Source organism: Lepisosteus platostomus, chromosome 13, assembly GCF_059453375.1.
Source record: "Lepisosteus platostomus isolate fLepPlt1 chromosome 13, fLepPlt1.hap1, whole genome shotgun sequence".
Lineage (NCBI taxonomy): Eukaryota > Metazoa > Chordata > Actinopteri > Semionotiformes > Lepisosteidae > Lepisosteus > Lepisosteus platostomus.
Window position 1 is genome coordinate 26,288,658 of NC_142623.1, and position 19,040 is coordinate 26,307,697.

General features: G+C 36.9%; 1 protein-coding gene across 1 annotated transcript in view; it reads left to right on the forward strand.

Moving 5' to 3' along the window:
• The window catches only part of cnot6a (CCR4-NOT transcription complex, subunit 6a), a 32,545-nt gene extending 13,684 nt beyond the window's left edge, over window positions 1–18,861 (forward strand). The window contains exons 2-12 of the mRNA XM_088603856.1: window positions 1,142–1,263; window positions 2,144–2,330; window positions 7,301–7,386; window positions 7,671–7,775; window positions 7,859–7,927; window positions 8,716–8,873; window positions 9,320–9,474; window positions 10,673–10,827; window positions 11,222–11,455; window positions 13,103–13,305; window positions 13,881–18,861. Coding sequence (XP_088459982.1) covers window positions 1,152–1,263; window positions 2,144–2,330; window positions 7,301–7,386; window positions 7,671–7,775; window positions 7,859–7,927; window positions 8,716–8,873; window positions 9,320–9,474; window positions 10,673–10,827; window positions 11,222–11,455; window positions 13,103–13,305; window positions 13,881–14,093 — 1,677 coding nt within the window. The 5' untranslated portion in view covers window positions 1,142–1,151 and the 3' untranslated portion in view covers window positions 14,094–18,861. The remainder of the gene's footprint in view (window positions 1–1,141; window positions 1,264–2,143; window positions 2,331–7,300; window positions 7,387–7,670; window positions 7,776–7,858; window positions 7,928–8,715; window positions 8,874–9,319; window positions 9,475–10,672; window positions 10,828–11,221; window positions 11,456–13,102; window positions 13,306–13,880) is intronic.
• The last annotated feature ends 179 nt before the right edge of the window (window positions 18,862–19,040 follow it).

Here is a 19,040-nt window from a genome sequence, read left to right on the forward strand (position 1 = left end):
TATAATGTGATCTAGAGTGTGTATATTGCTTGTTTAATATGTATTTCATGATGTGGTTTGTACACTTTAGATTTTATTCACAACCCTTTAAGACTTAAGGATTGTGGTGGTCACACATCACACAAGTGAGTAATGTGTATATATAAAAACAGAGGTGTGAGGTGTGGTCCAGCAGTCCTGGAAGTGCAAATTTCTCTTTACTCATTCTTACTATACAACCTAAATTCTCTGCCTTGAAGTCCCCCCCAATCAGTTATAGAGCTAAGACCTTCTTGATATTCATGCTCCAAACATGATTTGTCTGATACTCCTTAGTTGAAACATTGTAAACCTACCCTTTACTGATTATACTGTCAACCCTGGTGGGCAAGTAAACCCTTTGAAAACCATCAACGCGAAAAGTTTTTCTTTAGTTGTAGTCGGTCAGAATTTCAAACAACTGGTCAAGAAAGGTGCTTTGCCACTCCTTTGTTTTTGTGCACCAGTAGTTTCACTTTGCCCACTTTGAAATTTAGATAAACATTCCATTGTAGTACTCAGCAGCCCAAGCCCTTTTTTAAAATGAACAAAAGCCATCATAGGTTAATGTGAAATGAGATGGAAGCCAGGAGTAATAAATTATGAATCAGCATGAATGTTTGAGCTATTAACCATGTTAAGGCAATAAGAGTTGTCATTGACCATTTCAGTTTCATTTAGCTTTTAAATTCTATAAACGCTCATAAGTAACTCTCAGTGAAACATGAGGTAAATATTTTTTTGCGGTTCCATAGTCGATTTTCCCAGGTTTTGGAGCAGTTCAGTGCAGAAGAATATCCACTATATCCATCTATTTCCAAAACCGTCTCATCCAAAACAACGTCACAGGGGAGCTGGGGTTTATCCTGGCAAGCATTGGGCTCAAGGTGGGGTACAACCTGGATGGGACACCAGTCCTTTGCTGCATGCACATTGGCACAAACACACGACGGACAGTTTTCACAGAAACAAATTAACCTGCCAGTATGTTTCTAAATTGTGGGAGGAAACCACCATACTGCCCTCTACACTATATCATGGTGTTAAAACACCTGAGTGATTTTCTCTTATGAAAGGGGCAGTAAGTGTGTATTGAAGGGCCCTGACTTGCCTTTTTCTGCAGTATTACAGGAATGCCCAAGGAAAAATATGACCCGCCAGATCCTAGGCGGATGTACACAATAATGTCGAGTGAGGACGCAGCCAACGGGAAGAAGTCGTACTGGGCTGAGCTAGAAATCAGCGGTAAGTGACATAACTGTACCAGACACTGAGATCAGTGGGAAAAAAAGAAATCATCTTGCATAAGTGCTGAATCTCTCCAGGTGTTCTCAGTGAAAACTGTAGGATCTTTTTACATTTTTTTCCAAGACTATTCTCATCTTGATTTCAGATTGTATCAAATGTGGTTCAGGGTCCAAGACTGCATTCTTTTTTCCTTAGAAATCTTGCTTTTTTTAAAAGGAAAATTGTATTAAAAAAAACAGACTTACAAGATCTCAAAGTTTCACTTCTAAAATGTATGAAAAATGTCCTGTAAATATGTGTATGTTTAAAGTGGCACAAAAAAATCATATTTTAATGGTAAATTTTTATCAATCATGATGCAGTTCGTAGCAATAAAGTTGCCCCAGTGTACCTAATTCTGCATCTCAATTCAGCATTACAACAAACCCATTTGTTTGGTTTTATTCAATGTAACATTTTCCACCCTGTGAGCCTAAAGCTTAAGCGGTGACTTTTTGGAATTATTAAAGGCCCCAGCTCTCATGCAGACAGACAATTACATGTAATTGGTTTTAAATTTTAAAAAATTGAGAGATGTTATAGCTTCTCTGTATTTTTGTTCTATAAATTGTACTCCCTTTCTGAAACAACGTTTGCCAAGGTATGCTGAATGACTTGGGTTCTTAATACAGCCTTTGATGATTTTTCAGTTCAGGTGACTGATAAAACTGGACTGAAAATGTCACCTACTTAGCAGCAGCTTATGAACTGTTCTGTCACATTAGATATAAATATAAAACGTTGGTTAAATATTCATTGCTGGTAGTTCTAAATTGTGGACAGTGCTCAGCATAATAAAGTATTTGAGCACAGTGTTTTTTTTCCCCATCCTTTGCAGGGAACGTAAGGAGCTTAAGCACTGCATTGTGGTCACTGACGCACTTAACCGCATTGCATCTCAGCGACAATTCCCTCTCACGCATTCCGCCAGACATTGCCAAACTCCATAATCTGGTATACCTGGACCTCTCATCCAACAAGATCAGGAGCTTACCAGCAGAGCTCGGAAACATGGTTTCACTCAGGTAAATGGGCTTTTTCTCAGCAGGGTATGAATTGCAGTATGTGAAAACATCTCACTAGAAAGGTTGTGGTGGACTTTTGATATTGGTATAAGGCTCAGGTGCCACCAGTAGGTTTTTAAGATGCCTTTAAATTGAGAGCTCCTCGAACTGGGAATAACTGTTAAAACAGCTCCAGGTAAGGTCATAATTAAGGCAGTTAAGCCAATAATTAGTTCAGTTGGGTCATGATGTGAACTGGAAAAGATGCAGACACAGCAGCCCTCCAGGATTGGGCTTGTCAAAGATTCTGCGACACAATTGCTGGAAAATGTGCACGCCCACTGAACTTGTTTGTGAAAACCTCATTTTCAGGGCTACTGGTAGGTTTTTTATTTGCCCTTTTCAATTTCAAGAAATAAACTTTTTCTTTGACCTTCAGCAGTTTCTTAAGTGATTGTTGGAAAACAAAACTGTCAGGTACAAATATTAAACCTTAAAAGGGTCAGTTAAATAAAACTAAACATCCTGTTGCCATGCTGTCTTGTTGACTGTCTTGTTGACGTTTTAACTATCTTTATTGGTTTTTCCATATTAAATATGAAATGAGATAATATTAACCATGTTCAAACATCAATAAAAAGGGAGAATATGATAAAACATCCAGACAGTTTGCATATTTAGAAATAGCTCAATTTAAAAAAAAAATATTTTTTGAATATTTGAAATATTCAAAAAAAGTCACATGGGTGTTTGTTTTTTAACATAGATACATGTTGTATACAAGGCTTAAATGTATTTCCTTTCATAAAGTAGTTCCCCTAATTTAAGCCCTTACCCCCCTTCTCTCTAGATGTTACCCCTATGATTCTCTAGAAAATTTAGAAATGAATCCCATATCTCCCTGAATTCCTCCATTTTTGATTTTAGGAGATAAATTATCTTTTCCAATGCATGGCATGAAGTCATCCCCTTCAGCCATTGTGACACACAAGGACTTTCTTCCTGTCTCCAAACACAAGCTATAACTCGTTTTGCTTCTAAAATGCAGATGGTTACCAATAAACGCTCCTTTTTATTCATCCTAATCTCTTCTAGGTATATATTAAGAATGGTTCAGGTGGGTAGCTGTGTCTGCATGTGTAGTCTGCAAAGGAACAAGTAATAGGTTTATTCCATGCTGAAAAGAGAAGAGAGAAAACACAATGTTTTGGCTGTTAAGCCTTCTTCAGGTGTCCGACATTTTGACTGAAATAAAACTGACATTTTAATTATATTGATTTTCCCTATCATTGATATGGGCAGTTTGGTCCACCTATTTATTGACTCTATTACAGATTCTGTTAAAGGATTATAATTTGCTGGGATGTTTGTTGACCACTGGGGTAATCTTAATGCCTAAATAAGTAAAACCCTCCTACTTCTCTCATAAGAACATTAAAGCTGATTTATTGTTATTTATCTTATATCCTGAAAAAAATCCCATATGTTTTAATCAAAATATAAGTGAGGGTATGGAATAATTTAATTGGAAAGAAATAAATTTGTCATCAGCATGTAATGCTATCCAATGTTCTACATTACCTATATTTCCACCATTAATGTTGGTATGTTTACAAATAGCCATGGCCAATGGTTCAATGGCCAGTGTAAACGACAAAGGACATCTTTGTCGTGTTCCTCTGCTTAGATTAAAAGGGGTGGATATCAAACCATTGGTTAGAATGTCAGCGGATTGGTTAGCATAAATGGCTTTAATCCTTTTCCTATCCCCATTCTGGATAGAACCTCAAACAGATACTGATGTTCGATCCGATCAAACGCTTTCTCTGTGTCTAATGATAATATTGCATTGTCAGGCTCCCCTTTCTTTTCATATACAAAGTTGAGTACCCTTCTAATATTGTGGAATGCTTGCCTATCTCTAACAAATCCAATTTGGATCACTATGAACTAATTGAGGCAAAAGAGTCTCTAGTCTTTTTGCCAAAACTTTGCACAAAATCTTTGGCATTATTGATCAGTGAAATGGATCTGTATGACCCTCGTTCTAATGGTGAATGCGTTTTAGTAACAACATAATTAATGTACAATTTAAAGGAGGTAAAGTTCCATTTTATGTGACTCCTGATAAATGTCCATAAGAGGCTGAATTAGCTTACTTTTAAATATTTTATAGATTTCAATAGGGATGCTACTGGGCCCTGGTGTCTTTCCTCCATGTTGAGAATGGCTTCAGACACCTTATCAACCTTTAAGTTATCCTCTAAAACTGCGACTAAATCCTCCTCTAGATGAGGAAACTCCAGAGTATCTAAAAAGTCTGACTGCTGGGGCTGGTAGGCCTCTGAATATTCTGAACTATATAGCATCTCGTAATAACATCTAAATGCATTATTTATCTCTGTTGGATCAACCGTAAGATTTTCGTCTTCAGACTGAATTGCATTTATTGCTCTCTTGATTGTTTCTGTTTGATGCGCCACGCCAGTAATTTGCCAGCTCTTTCTCCCTGTTTGTAATAACTTTGTTTCAGTCACAGTAAACTTTCTGTTGCCTGATTTGTTGATAATTCATTATAGAGGGCTTTTACTTTATTCAATTCAGAAATTAATTCAAAGGAGCTAGTTGAAAATATTTTGCCTTCTGGTTCTTTTGTTCTCTAATCTTTTCATTTTGAGTTGGGAGGCTTTAAATTCAGAGCTTGTATAGCTAATCATTTGACCTCTAAGAAATGTTTAAAATCTTCCCCATCTCACACAAGCTGAAGTTTGAGTTGTATTTACCTCCAAAAAGAAATATATTTGTGCTGAAATTTTAAAAAGTCTGGATCTCTCAACCAAGTTGTCTGAAAACGCCACCTAGGAGGTCCTCTGAGAGAGTTTGAACATAGATAATTAAACACATGCATGGTCTGAAATGATTATGCTGTCATACCAACATTTTGTAATTTTAGGCAAAAATTCTACAAATTTCAAGAAAGTCTATACTCAAAGTTTGAAAAGTGTCTGAATAAGAGAAAGCCTTAACTTTAGGGTTTCTAAATCTCCAAATGTCAAATAGGTTAAAATTTTGTATAATGCTGTAGCTCTTTCCTTGTTTGCTGATTAGAAAGTCTCAATTCCAGTCGACCTATCTGTTTCAGGGCAGAGAGTACAGTTAAAATCTCCCCCTAAGATAAAATGACCTTGCAGTTAGGTCAGTATCATGAATACATTTCTGTAAATATTTGTTCCATAAGCGTTTAGTTAATTAAATTTAACAGAAAGCAGTTCACACTGGATAATGACATACCTCCCTGAACGGTCACATATTGTATCTTTTATTTGTAGAGGGATCGATTTGTGTATAAGAATAATGACTCCTCTTGTCTAAGCGTTACACCAGGCAAAAAACAACTGTCCCGGCCATCTCTTATATACTCTATATCCTCAGACATTAAATGGGTTTCCTGGAGAAAACTATTTTAGATTTTAATTCTTATTCTGTTCATTACTTGCTTTAACTTAAGTTTAAGCCTTTAAAATTATGTGATGTAAACTGTATTTCAAAAGGCACCACCATTGCAGCACCATTAATTTATTTATTAGAATTGTGCCATCTGTGTTATGCTCACTGCCTATAATAGTAATCCTACTTTTTAAGATGTATTCACATTCAGAACAAAGAACAAGATAAACCTTGCAAAAACCCTTAAAGAAACACAACCAAAAAGAAAAAACATTGGAACATCAGGAAAAAAAAACACTTCAACAATCGAGCTACCCGTCGCTTCCCCCCTACCTTCCATCCTTTTCCAGCAAGACCAGGCTATGGAGCCTGTTTGGTCCTTGTTCTTAAGGAACAGTTTTAACAGTCTGGGCTGGACCCCTATAAATTACATTTACTAAAAATGAAACAGATCAATAATTTGGTGCAATATCTTAATGAAAACCAGTTCAACACCAGTCATCTTGAACATTACATAAAAATAAAAAGAATTTTAAAATATACAGCATTATAAACTTAACAAGAAATCAAATACTGTAGTCAGTCCGACTGAACTGAGATTAACAACAAACCTTTCTTTCAATAGCTAAGCACTGTACAATGCAACACATTGAAAGGCTAGAAAAGAAACTACAAAGCCAAAGTCATCCGTCACTTCCTGATTTTCATTTTTAAACTTCTAACGAATTTCTGTGCGTCTGACGGGCTATAAAAGGTGCTGTGTTTTTTCTTGTATCTCACACAAAATATTGCAGGGTAGATAATTCCATATCTGAGACCAGGGATATCAAGACCCCAAAGTTCCTTCTTCACCGCGTCAAACCTAATCCGTTTTTGGTGAAGCTCTGCTGAAATGTCCGGGAAGAACATTATTTGTTGATTTTCAACCATTATTGTTCCTTTGTCTCTTGCTGTTTTCATGACCCGAACCTTGTCGCCGTAGTAAAAAATTATTATAACAGCCCTTGGGAAGGACCTTGACAGGTCCAGGGGGGCATAAAAGACAGTCATCCAGCATCTCAGGAAGCCACTTTTGTAGAAAAGCACACATCTTTAGCCTCTTTCTTTTTTCAGGTAGGCATACAAGTTGCAGGTTCGATTGGCAAAAAAAATTTTGAAAGCATTTTTATAACCTGTTTATGTGATTATTGACATTATTATACAGAATTAGTCAATTGAATTACATTTATTTTTATAAAGCACCTTTCACAACAAGGTTGTCCCAAGGTGCTTAACACTGCAAGTGACCATACATTTTATGAATACAGAACAGAAAAGACCAGAAGACAACAGAGGAGATTAGTCCTCACGTAAACAAAATTATAAAGAAATTGTTTCCATGGTAAATTTCTTAACCTATGGTTTAATTTTACCTTGACATGTTTTTTAACAAAGCATATTTACATTTCAGATTTCATTTTTTGAGTATAATTAAAACTATTCATAGAAATATTCATGGGGGCATATATATGTGTGTGTTTCAGATCTTTCTTTTTCTTTTTCAGGGAACTGCTTTTAAACAACAACCTGTTGCGGGTTCTACCTTTTGAGCTGGGAAAACTATTTCAGTTACAGACACTGGGGTTGAAAGGTATGGTGCAACTGACAAGCCTTCTCAGCTCACTAAAGTGACAATCTTCAATTTATTGCTAGCCTGAATGACAGTCACCCAACCTGTTTTAGCAATGCTATTTAAGTGTCAATTAGTTACTGGCATTATCAATGTTTTTTTATGGTATTAATAGCTTTCTTTGATTTACACTCTTTCCTTTGTCACCACACAACTGAATGTGCTAAAACTTGTTTCATGCTTCCATTTGTCTTCTGCTTAAAATAGCAGTGTGAACTGTCTGATGTACTTTTATTTTTCCTCAGGAAACCCACTTGCACAAGAAATCTTGAATCTCTACCAGGAACCAGACGGGACACGAAGGCTACTGAATTACTTGCTTGATAACTTGGCTGGCACTGCCAAAAGAAGTAAGTTGGAGTCGTTTGGAGCCAATTGTGTGTGCTCTTCTGAAATAAACCCCACTTTTAACTGCAAAACCTCTTCTCTTCAGTTCCAACAGAGCAGCCCCCTTCAAGGTCATGGATTGTGCTGCAGGAACCAGACCGGACACGACCGTCAGGTGGGAGAGGCACCACTCTGATAGGGCTGACTGTGGGTGGGCTGTATTCCAGCATTCAGTTCTGTTCTTTATGTCCACTCCTGTTCCTTGCTAAACATATTTTCCTAGCCAAGCTGCATCAGCAGGTGGTGTCAATGGTCTATAAGGAGATTACTGCTGTCCAGTAAGTAGAATTAAACATAGCTTTTTTTCCCTACATAAACAAGTGAGAAACTAGATCTAGTAAAATAAATCTTAAATTAGCTTTTTTTCCAGTATTTTTCATGCCCCACACACAACCTGATCATTTTTATTTTACAGCCAAATAGTGTTTTTTCTTTAAATGCAAGCCTTTTCAATTTTTTTTTTACTTTACTGCCTTTCATACATAAAGCATTAGCAGGTAGATGGTACGCAGTGTTGAGATACGAATATTTATATTTCTCTTCCTAAACCAGAAATTGAAAAGTATGTTCTTTTAAAGTTGTGAAACAGACTAACGGTATTTGGATCAAACAGGACATAGATTGAGAGTAAATGCAGATTTTAATCTGGAAATATTTGCAGTACATCCTTGTTTGCTTGTGCTCTGTAATATTCCTTATTGGGATGTGTTTACCATCCATGAGTAGAGTGGGAGTGGTTTGTACTAGAAGAATCAAATTAAAAATTGGGAAATTTAAAATGTTAGAATGAGGATCTTTTAATTCATTCTATATTATTGGTTAGCTTCTGACACCATGAATGACTGATTGTTCCAGATTTGAATGTGTAAATTTTACTTGGATTTTGTTTTTTCCTCCTTGCAGCTCTGTTTTCTGTTATGTGCTACAATGTACTCTGTGATAAGTATGCTACTCGACAGTTATATGGCTACTGTCCATCATGGGCTTTAAACTGGGAGTACAGGAAGAAATCAATCATGCAGGAGATCCTAAGTTGCAATGCAGACATCATTAGTCTTCAGGTAAAAAAACAACCTAACATTTTCTAGATAGCTTTATACAGTGGTCATACTGGTATATTGTGAAGTTAGATTTAATGACGCTATGGGATTTGGTGACTAACTGAAACCTTATATTGTTGAGATGGTCCTTCCTGAATCTGTCAAACAATGAGTAGTTCATCCAGTGTTACCAATTATTTATACAACATGTGCAGTTACTTAATGGAGTATGCATACAGAGAAAACAGAAAATATTCTTGAACTTTATATAGTCCTGCATGCATAAGAATCAGGTTATATTACTTTTTTGAGCAACCTTAAGTCTTTTGCAAGGCAGTGTAAGTACCAGTAAGTCTAGTATTTCTAAAACTTGCCTGAGCACAGGTATAAGCAGCTTATGTTCAAATTACACAGTGAAGTAGATAGTATTTGCTTTACCTTTGTAACCTTTGGTCCCCTCTATGTAGGAGGTAGAAACAGAGCAGTACTACAACTTCTTTCTGGTGGAGCTGAAAGAACAGGGCTATGATGGCTTCTTCAGTCCCAAATCCCGAGCCAGGACAATGTCTGAGTCAGACAGGAAGCATGTGGATGGATGTGCAATATTCTTCAAAACAGAAAAGTAGGTGGTGCTTCAATCGCAATCCTAACAAACATATGCAAAATGAAACTCTGCTTTAACTGAGTGTTTTTTGTCATAGCCTGCAGTCTTCTCTGAAATCTCACTGTTCATAGACCTGAACTGTACAATGAGACTAATTGTGCAGATTGTATGAAGTGCAATGTAAATTTTCACTTTTATATTTTTGAAGGAGAGCTTCTTAGCTGTATAGTCCTTAAAAAAGTAAGTCACACTCAACAATGAGCCTTAAAATCTCTGAAATATACAGTAATCAGCACTGTCAGTATAAAAATATGCCATTTTACAATTACTTTCCCTTGAATAGCTTGAATAGTTCCATGCTTTCTGTAACTTAGGGGACATAAGCGGCTTGCTTCAGAAATTCTAGAACACAGTATATTTGTCCTGCAGTCCTATTAGAGGTTTTCAGCCTGTAACCTTCATCTTTAAACTTATCAGTCCGAATATTAGCCTTATGTTCTTGCAAAGCTTTACAATTAACTGATGGTACATTCTGTATACTGATCAACATTTTAATGGCATGGTTCAATCAACACCCAATCTACTGTCAAAGTCAAAAGCTAGTTGTAGCTAGTAGGAAGTACATCTGAGATACCTTCTGTGCACCAGGTTACAATTATCAGAACAACCGGTAACTCACACACACTGATTCAGTACACAAGATACATTTATTTATTGTGCACCAAACATATATATCAGGCTGCCTGGATACAGGTGGCAAATCTTATTGTGAGGGTTACCAAAATTGCAAGGTATATAATAACGAAGAGATTCAAACACAAAGAGATACACAACAGAGAATATACTTTGGTATACTGTTCGGCTATACCAGATCGTTAATCAGTCTCATTAACCACTGCTGGTTTTACTTATCCACTGTATATGGATTTGGATTTCCCGGCACAGACACCAAAACCAGCTGGCAGGCTCTGTTGCAAGCTCTGTCGCAGCGGTTGAGCAATAGGCGTTATCCCGTAATCCTCTTGCTACCAGCCAACTAGTCCGGGTGCAGCTCGGAGTAGGACAGAGGGAGGAATCTACGGTGTGCAGTCCAGTCGGTTCTCCCAGGGGTCTACTAGCAGTCCGGCTGACTAGTAGAAAGTCTCTGTGCACAGAGGGTCACCGCGGGTCTGCTCAAGTCACTCTTTAGTTTAAAAGCTTACTCTGTGCCTTACAGGTTTAGCTTGGTCCAAAAACACACAGTTGAATTTAACCAGCTAGCCATGGCCAACTCGGAAGGATCGGAAGCCATGCTGAACAGAGTGATGACCAAGGACAACATCGGGGTAGCTGTGCTGTTGGAGCTGCGCAAAGAGATGATTGAAATGTCCTGTAAGTTGTTCACCCTTGGAACCGTTGTATCATCTTCATTCTTTTGTTATGTATTTTTTATTCTCTCCTGTGTTGATCTGTAATTTGAACTGCTCATTCACCATGCTGTTTAACCAGTAATCATATTTACCAGAAATGAACATACACAGACTAGTCTTGTTTTTTCATAGGGTAAAATGTCTATGTGTTGGGTGTTCTAGACAAGTCTGTTCATCAGTCATGCATATAAATCCAGTGTGCTAGACTTGATTTCATATCACATTATAAGGAGACAGATATATATATATTTTTTTAATGGATTTAATGTAGGTGCATGATGGAAAGGGGGAACTTGAATTCTGCGGGCAATATTTAGTCCCTCCTGGGATAATAGAGTGTCTTCTCTCCAATTCAGCTGGGAAGCCCCTTCATGGCATGGAGAAGCAGCTCATCCTAGTTGCCAATGCGCACATGCACTGGGACCCTGAATACTCTGACGTCAAGCTGGTACAGACCATGATGTTCCTGTCTGAGGTCAAGAACATCATTGACAAGGCCACCCGAAGTCTCAAGTTATCCTCTGTGTCGGGGGAAACCAACGCCATCCCCCTTGTCCTGTGTGCTGATCTGAACTCCTTGCCAGATTCAGGTGAGTGCTTGTAGTTGTGGTGGCCTAATGCAAAGTATATTTTAGTGCATTTTAAAAATGACAAGTTTTTAGAAGGATTTAAATTGTGCCAAGAATTTAATTTGTAAATGTAATTGATGTGCATGTGAATTTCAGTTTGTGAAGCTTGACAAAGGGTTGTTCAAGATCGAAATGGGTTAACCTGTTGCATTAATTACCCCCCTTAAACTGAACAAGGTAGATGTTTCAAAAGCACTCACCTTAAGCTTTTTGATTAAGTTTTCTAAGCCTTTGGCTCTGGTCTATTTTTAACATGAAAGGCCTTTGTTTCCATAGCCTGCTTTTGATTTAAAGCAGCCAGGTTAGTGGTTGTGGGTCTGTTATAACTTAATGTTTACAGTATTAGGTTATGGATTTGTCATGCCTAAAAATAAGGTCTATTCTTACATTGTTGCAAAACGGAGACTTCTATTTTTTGGTCAGTATAGTATAGTACAGTTTGGTCAGTAAGTATAGAATTACTGCATTTTTAGTTAGAATGTGACAGTGAGATGTATTGAGAGTTTGCTGTATGCAAATTTTAAAACCTTTTTTGTTCCCTAGCTCTTTGAAAACAAATATGTTTTTAATATTTAACTCCAGGCTTACACAAATTATTCAAACCACTGCTAGTGGTTACAAAATTAATTAAATTTAAATTGCGGTAATTAAAAGACCTGCTGTTACCTTTAGTTTATTCATACATGTTATTGTGATTATGATATTGTCAATTAGATTGAAACAAATTCATGATTTGTCCATATAGAGAGAGATGTTTATTTTGCATGGTGTGTATGGCTGTTGCCAAAATGTATGGTAAACTTGATGAGCAATTTCATATAAGGTACTTAAATACAGACTGTTCCTTTAACAACCAGCATACAGTAAAGTTTCTAAAGTCCTTTTGATACTTGGGACTTGTTGCATAGTAGTCCTATGTAGATAGTGGGAAACATGAATGTATTTAAGCTATCATATAATTTGTAATTCATTATGTTGTGGAAATGTAAAATATGCAGACATGTGATTTAATTGAGATTAGGTAGCACAGTTTGTTTTAAAGCTTTATTGAAAAAGCATTAAATTTCATGCTGCAGTTACAATGTGTTATCTATTAAAAGGTTAACACCTTTATAGGAGTTAAAATCTAGAACTTGATATTTTGGGAGGACTGAGTGTATACAGAAGCTGATCAGTTCCTTAAAGCTCAGCATCCTGTTGTGCACTGTGTGGAGTTGGTTACACAGCCATGACCTCTGTCCTATTCAGCTCCCTCTTTATTATCCACATATATTACTTCCTAAAATGCTAGGTTATCATTTGTGCAAACAGTTTCTTGATATACAAGATTTATGCATCTTATTTACAATTCAAAGTATAGTTATTAATTGGTTTGTATGTGTGAAAGTTTATAGGTTCACAGCCTGCTCTTGAAAGTCCTGCCTTCAGGTGACTTAAATAATTATTCATACCTTTGGCATAAACAGTGTCCATGACATTGAGAATATGGAGATTTACTGGCACTAGTTTGCGTTTTCCTTCGTTTGGTATTCTGCAGTGTGGTTAAAGCACTGCCCTTTAAGAAATCCCGTTTGTAGCTCTGTGCTGACCCCAGCTGTGTGTTCCCAGGTGTGGTGGAGTACCTGAGTACGGGAGGGGTTGACTGCACACACAAGGACTTCAAAGAGCTGCGCTACAGTGACAGCCTCACCAACTTCAACTGCAACGGCAAGAACGGCACGTCCAACGGGCGGATAACTCACGGCTTCAAGCTCAAGAGTGCCTACGAGAATGGCCTGATGCCTTACACGAACTACACGTTTGACTTCAAGGTGCGATCACACTTCGAAATATTGGATGTGCTTTCTCTTGTCTTATGGCATTTAAAGTTCTTGAGCTATGAGATAAGTTTGGTTATAAAACTGCTGTTAAATCATTAAGTAGTTTAATGCATAAATCTCTATGGTTATGAGCTTAAATATGCAAGCCACCTTCCTTTGTTACTTAGCCTTTTTTAACCTTGCTTATTTCAATAATATGCAGCTGTGTGCCTTCATGTGCACATTCATGCCTGTTGACCCAGAAGCAGTTTCCACAATGTTTCAGATGTTTTAGACAGAAATGAAAAAGTAGCTCAAAAGACACAAGTGGAAGGTTCATTCCATGCTGAAAAGAGAAGAAAGGAAACAACGTTTTGGCTGTAGAGCCTGCTTCCTACTTGAACTACTGCTCAAAAGACATTCTTACTTTTACAGGAAGAAATGAAAGAAAGATGCAGGGAGGCATTGTTACAAAGGAAACTGCTTTGTTTCAGACATTTCAGCATGGGGAGAGCTGGGATCTTGGGTGTAAGCAGCAGTACTGGTTTGATCACACAGGTGTCCTGTAACTTTTTTTTTTTTTACAGGGGGTGATCGATTACATCTTCTACTCCAAGCCTCAGCTCAACGTACTCGGCATCCTAGGCCCTCTTGATCCTCACTGGCTCATTGAGAACAATATCAGCGGATGCCCACACCCGCACATCCCTTCAGACCACTTCTCCCTTTTTGCACAACTGGAGCTCGTGTTGCCCTACCCACCCCCTGTCAATGGGATCCACCTGCCTGGCAGGAGGTAGTTGCTAAGCCAGCTGAGGGCACACCTTCCCTCGAACTATCTTGTAAACAAAATGTAAAATCAAACGTATAGAGGAGTGAGGTATGGCCAACAGGGATTTTTTTCTCCTAATTGTTTTCACGAATTTTAAGTCAATCTTATTACTAAGTTCTTTTCAGGCAAAATTATGAACCCCTTTATGCTTTGTATACTGTCAGAATGGACCTTTTTTTGTAAACACCTTCCTTTGGTATTTGGATTTTTTAACCTTGATTATTATATGCCTTTAAATGTGCGCATTCATGCCTATAGAAGTACACAGGGTTTGCACAATGTACTGCCTCTGTTTTAGAGAAAACATTAAATGGTGAAATCCTGCATTGTATAGGATTAATGTTAAAATTCATATATGAGATAGAATGATATCCACTGTGAGAAACGTAACATCGAGTTAAACATTGTCTCACATATTGAAGCCATTATTAATTTGTGTCGGACTACACTGGGCAAAGTAAGTGCCATTGATTGTGGATTATTTTGTCTTTATTATACTTGGGGTTATTATTTCACATCATTTCATTATTTCCCCTTAACAATATCCTCTGCAGTGCATACTCAGTAACTGGTGACCAAAGTTAAGACCAAGACATCTGATATCTAAAGACATGTTTTCACAGATTCAGCAATGCCGGAGTCTGCTCTCTAGGTGCTAGAAAAATTGCCTTTCTACAGAAATGGTGCAGTTTTTATAAAAGAAAAATACATTAGTGAATTCTGGAAGTATTTATTGGCTCTTAAAGCACTGTTTAAACTTTTGCTGTTTTTATGTCAAAATTGAGCAATCAGAACAGTAAAACGTCTGGTGTGTTATATTCTGCCTGTTAAAATAGTGCTTGAATATGGGGATGTAAACAGCTACACTTCGCCCAGCAGCAAACATGTTATTACTGTTAAATTAAAGCAGCTTTAAAAGTATTGCACTTTGATCACAAGAATGAATTTAGTGATTGATGACTTGCTGAAAGTAAGAAGAATTTCAGAACTGTGTAGTCATTTTAAGAGCAGATGTACCTTTCTGGCATCTAGCAGGTGGTTATAAAGTTGGTCATTTTTAATTTCTCAAAGTACTGCATAGCTCCTGTTGCTTGCAGTTAAATTGTTTAAAGGATATTTATACAAATGGACTTAAGTTTGTGGGTGATTACAGCTACATTTGTGTTGAACCCTATTAAATTGACAGTGACTAATGATTTTACAGTAATATTACCCTTGTGTTGTAATTTAAGTCAAGAAAGTGACCTACTTCGTTGTCACCTGCTTTTGTATGTGTGTGATTGTACTTTTATAGGCATCTGCGCACACAGGGATCTGTAGCACTGTCTTTGAGGCCAGTCGTAACCTTCTAAGGCCATTCTTTCCATACTTCACTCCAAGGTTTTTTTCAGAGAAGTGTTTGTATAAAATAGAATTTGGATTTAGCCTTTAATGATTGTATATGAACCACAAAAGACCTGATTTATGGCATTTTTGTACTTTAAAAATCAATTTGGAAAACAATGATTGTATTGTAAACTAAGGCTAAATTTTTATCTGTTTTGCGTGTTATTAAAAGAAGAAAAAACCAGCTTGTAAAAAAAGATGTTATAACAGGTTTTCTCTGCTAATATTTGCACTGTTCTGGGTTAAATTTCTGTATGTACCATGTTTTTTATTTGTATTTTGAGAACATTGCTTATTTTAAACTTCAAGACTCCACTTATAAAGCAGTTTGAGCCTTATTTCTAGTACTAGAATGCTTTTTTCAGTATCAGTTAGATGGAACTCATCTCTTTTCAGTTCATTTACTGATCATTCATTTCAGAGTTAAAAGACAGGAAAGAAGGCAGTCTTAAATGTCCCGTGCCGTTTTACAGTCATCTGTACTCTTGGAGCAATATTCTAAGACTCTCGGGAAGATCCTCGTCATAATTTGACGGATCCCCTAAACCGAAGGAAAAACCTAAAACATCACATTCATTTCTCTGTCATGGATATACATCATGCTATGGGAGGGAAGTAGTCTTGAGACCCCATTCCCACATAAAAAAAAAATCATTGTGCCTCATCAGTTGTGTTCTCAAACAGCACTGCCTGTGCAAGCAGGGAAAACCTGAACAGCATCTTTTAATTTTTTAAAATACTGTTAACAGTTGTGAAGATTTTATGAAGTTTTTTTTGTATTAGCTGTGGCATTTTTTTTCTTCTTGTCCTCTCTTCTCATGGAGTAATGAATTCCATAGTAATCAGGTTAAGTACGGCAAATGGAGATTTTGTAACTGCCGAAACCTTAGAACTGCTTCTGTCTCTTTGCACAGTGCTTGGATCTTCTGTTTTTTGTTTTTGTATTTATACACCAAGGAAATTTCATGCTATACCTTTGGAAACTTGCAGCCTGGTCTTTAAAAGCATCCTTCCTTGGTTGTATTTTAAACTTCAATTTGAAACGGTATGAAGAGCAACATTTCAAACTTGCAAAACCTATTAAATGATTTATTTAATGAAACAGGGACCGAACCATGCTTTTCTGTAGAGCTAGACCAGTGCTATAGTTTAATCTATTCATTGATAGTGCCATCTATTGTGTATTACCATAAAGCCAAGTGTAGAGATCTTATAAATTTAGTTACTGTACCCTTTTTTGATATTTTTTTAAAAGTAAGACACTTTCATGTCTAGCTTGATCTAGTATGTCATATGAGCCACACATATAGCCTGGTCTAGCTTGAGTTTCATCTGCTGGCAGGGAACCATGCAGGGTATGGTGGTACTGTTAAGATCTGGATAGTCCTAAATTGACAACATAGTTTAATTAGCAGATGTGACATGCTGCACTGAAGAAATGTTTTTCTTTTTTTAAAAAAAGCAAGCAATTGACAAGCACTTAATGTAGATCGATAGTGCAGCTACTCCTTAAAATTGAATCTTATCACCCCCTTTTTTAAAAGAAAAATGTGCAAGTGTAAATTTTAACATTTTTTACAAAGAACGTTTGATCTGTAGTCCTTGTCTGGGACCTGCTCTTTTTTTGCTTTTATTTGAGCAAATAGCAAACATGTCCAGTTTATAATTAGTACCTTGAAATACTGGTAGTATTGTAGTAGATTTAAAAAAGTAGTTTTTTGTAAAGTGTGAATAAAAGGTGTTATCTCATGTTTCCTTTCTTAAAAACAAATTGTGTTGTTAATGTGTATCATGACAAATATTCAATAGTATTATGATTGGTTGGTAACTTTTTTTCTTTTACCCATTGTCATCTTTTTTTATTATCCAAAACTCAAACCAATTTTTTTCTTTCAAAGTGTTAGCAAGCTGAATTCTTAGTGTTTTTGGCTTCTAACTTGGATCAGAATCACTTCTTACCTTGAGGGCATGATTTTGCGTTGTGCCCCCTTTTTTAAAACAAGAAGAAAAGAAGTTTTCAGCGTCACCAAATGGGAATCTCAGACTCATATCTTTAGCTTATTTTAGACGTCACATAGCGCAGGCTAGCACAGTTGTGAAAATAAGTGGGCCAGGTAGACCCGCTGATCAGTGGTTGATGCTTCAGTAGAAAGAGCCCTTTGCAAAGTGGTGTTAACGTGTACGTTTAAACACATGCCAGCAGTGTCCTTAGGACAGAGGTGATATTGTAATGTGAGTCTACTATTGCACCCTCTCGTTATATATGTTATTGTGCTTCTAGTGGTGAGTTAAGTTTAAATCGTGTTCTCTGCTATTTAAATAACTGAATATGCCTAGAGGCACCTTTCTCTTGTGCAATGGTGCATTTGGAATAAGCCCTTAGGACAGGGAGGGGGTGGGGGAATAGGGTGAGGGGTTAAGGGTAACCCTGAACTTAAGCCCTAAACTTGAGTAATGATCAGCAGATGGTGCACATGCACTTCTACTTTAACTTGCATTCATTGTATTGACCCTTTTTTTAAAAAAAAAACTTTTTTGCACTCTGATCAGTTACTGAAAGCACCATCTCAATATTTTGTTGTAGAACAATCTCCCACTTGATTAATTTGCATCCATCCTGTGATATGTTTTGGGGATCGTAGTTAAGATCACACTTAGGACAGTAGAATGGTAGGGAGAACAAGTACTTTCCCTTTGTTAAAATTTTGAAAACACTTCCTTGTTTGGTAAACAGCTTGCAATATTTAGAACAATCATCTTTCAATTTTAGATGATAGGAAATTCCTGAAATTTGGCAATAATGGTTGCTCATTTGACTTTGATTTGTTGTCTTGGTTTTTTTGTTGCTAGCCTTGGATGTTCTGGACCCATTTGGCAGAAATGCTCAATTCCACCTGCTTTGCTGATTCATTTGACCACCCCTACTTCCCTGTTCTCTCCACAAGTTTGTGATTCCTGCTGTTTCCACCTCCTTTTTGCCAGTAGTGTTAGTCGTTCAATGATCAGGATTGCCTATCTTTAGCCGACAGATGAGTACATATATATAATGTTCCACTATGTAATGCACTGGACCAACTCTTGTTTACCATTCGTGGAATACCAGCAAAACACTTGCACAAAGTTTAAAAAGAATGTTACGTTAAAAAAAACAAAGGCAGCTGTTTTTAAATAAATATTAGGAACTGTAAGGGGCCTAATGGTAAACAAGGGATTTTCAATTTACTGTTATCCTTAACAGTTTTCTTGGTTATCTTTGAACTAGTTTTATGTTTATAACAGGGTCAGCTTGTTTCCTTTACACCTATGTATTTTCCTACTTATGGTTGAAAATAAATTCTATATCTGTTTCAGCTTTTGTGTAGTGTACAAGTTTTTGCTATGAGATCTGGGAATCTGTGGCTTTCAGCATGGTTAAGGGAAAACCTGTTCACAATGGCAACTGCTTCCCAAATTTTCATAGACAGGGGTGGATGCTATATTACATTATATAAATACATTTTCTTTTTGAAGGTTTCAAATTCTTCCAACT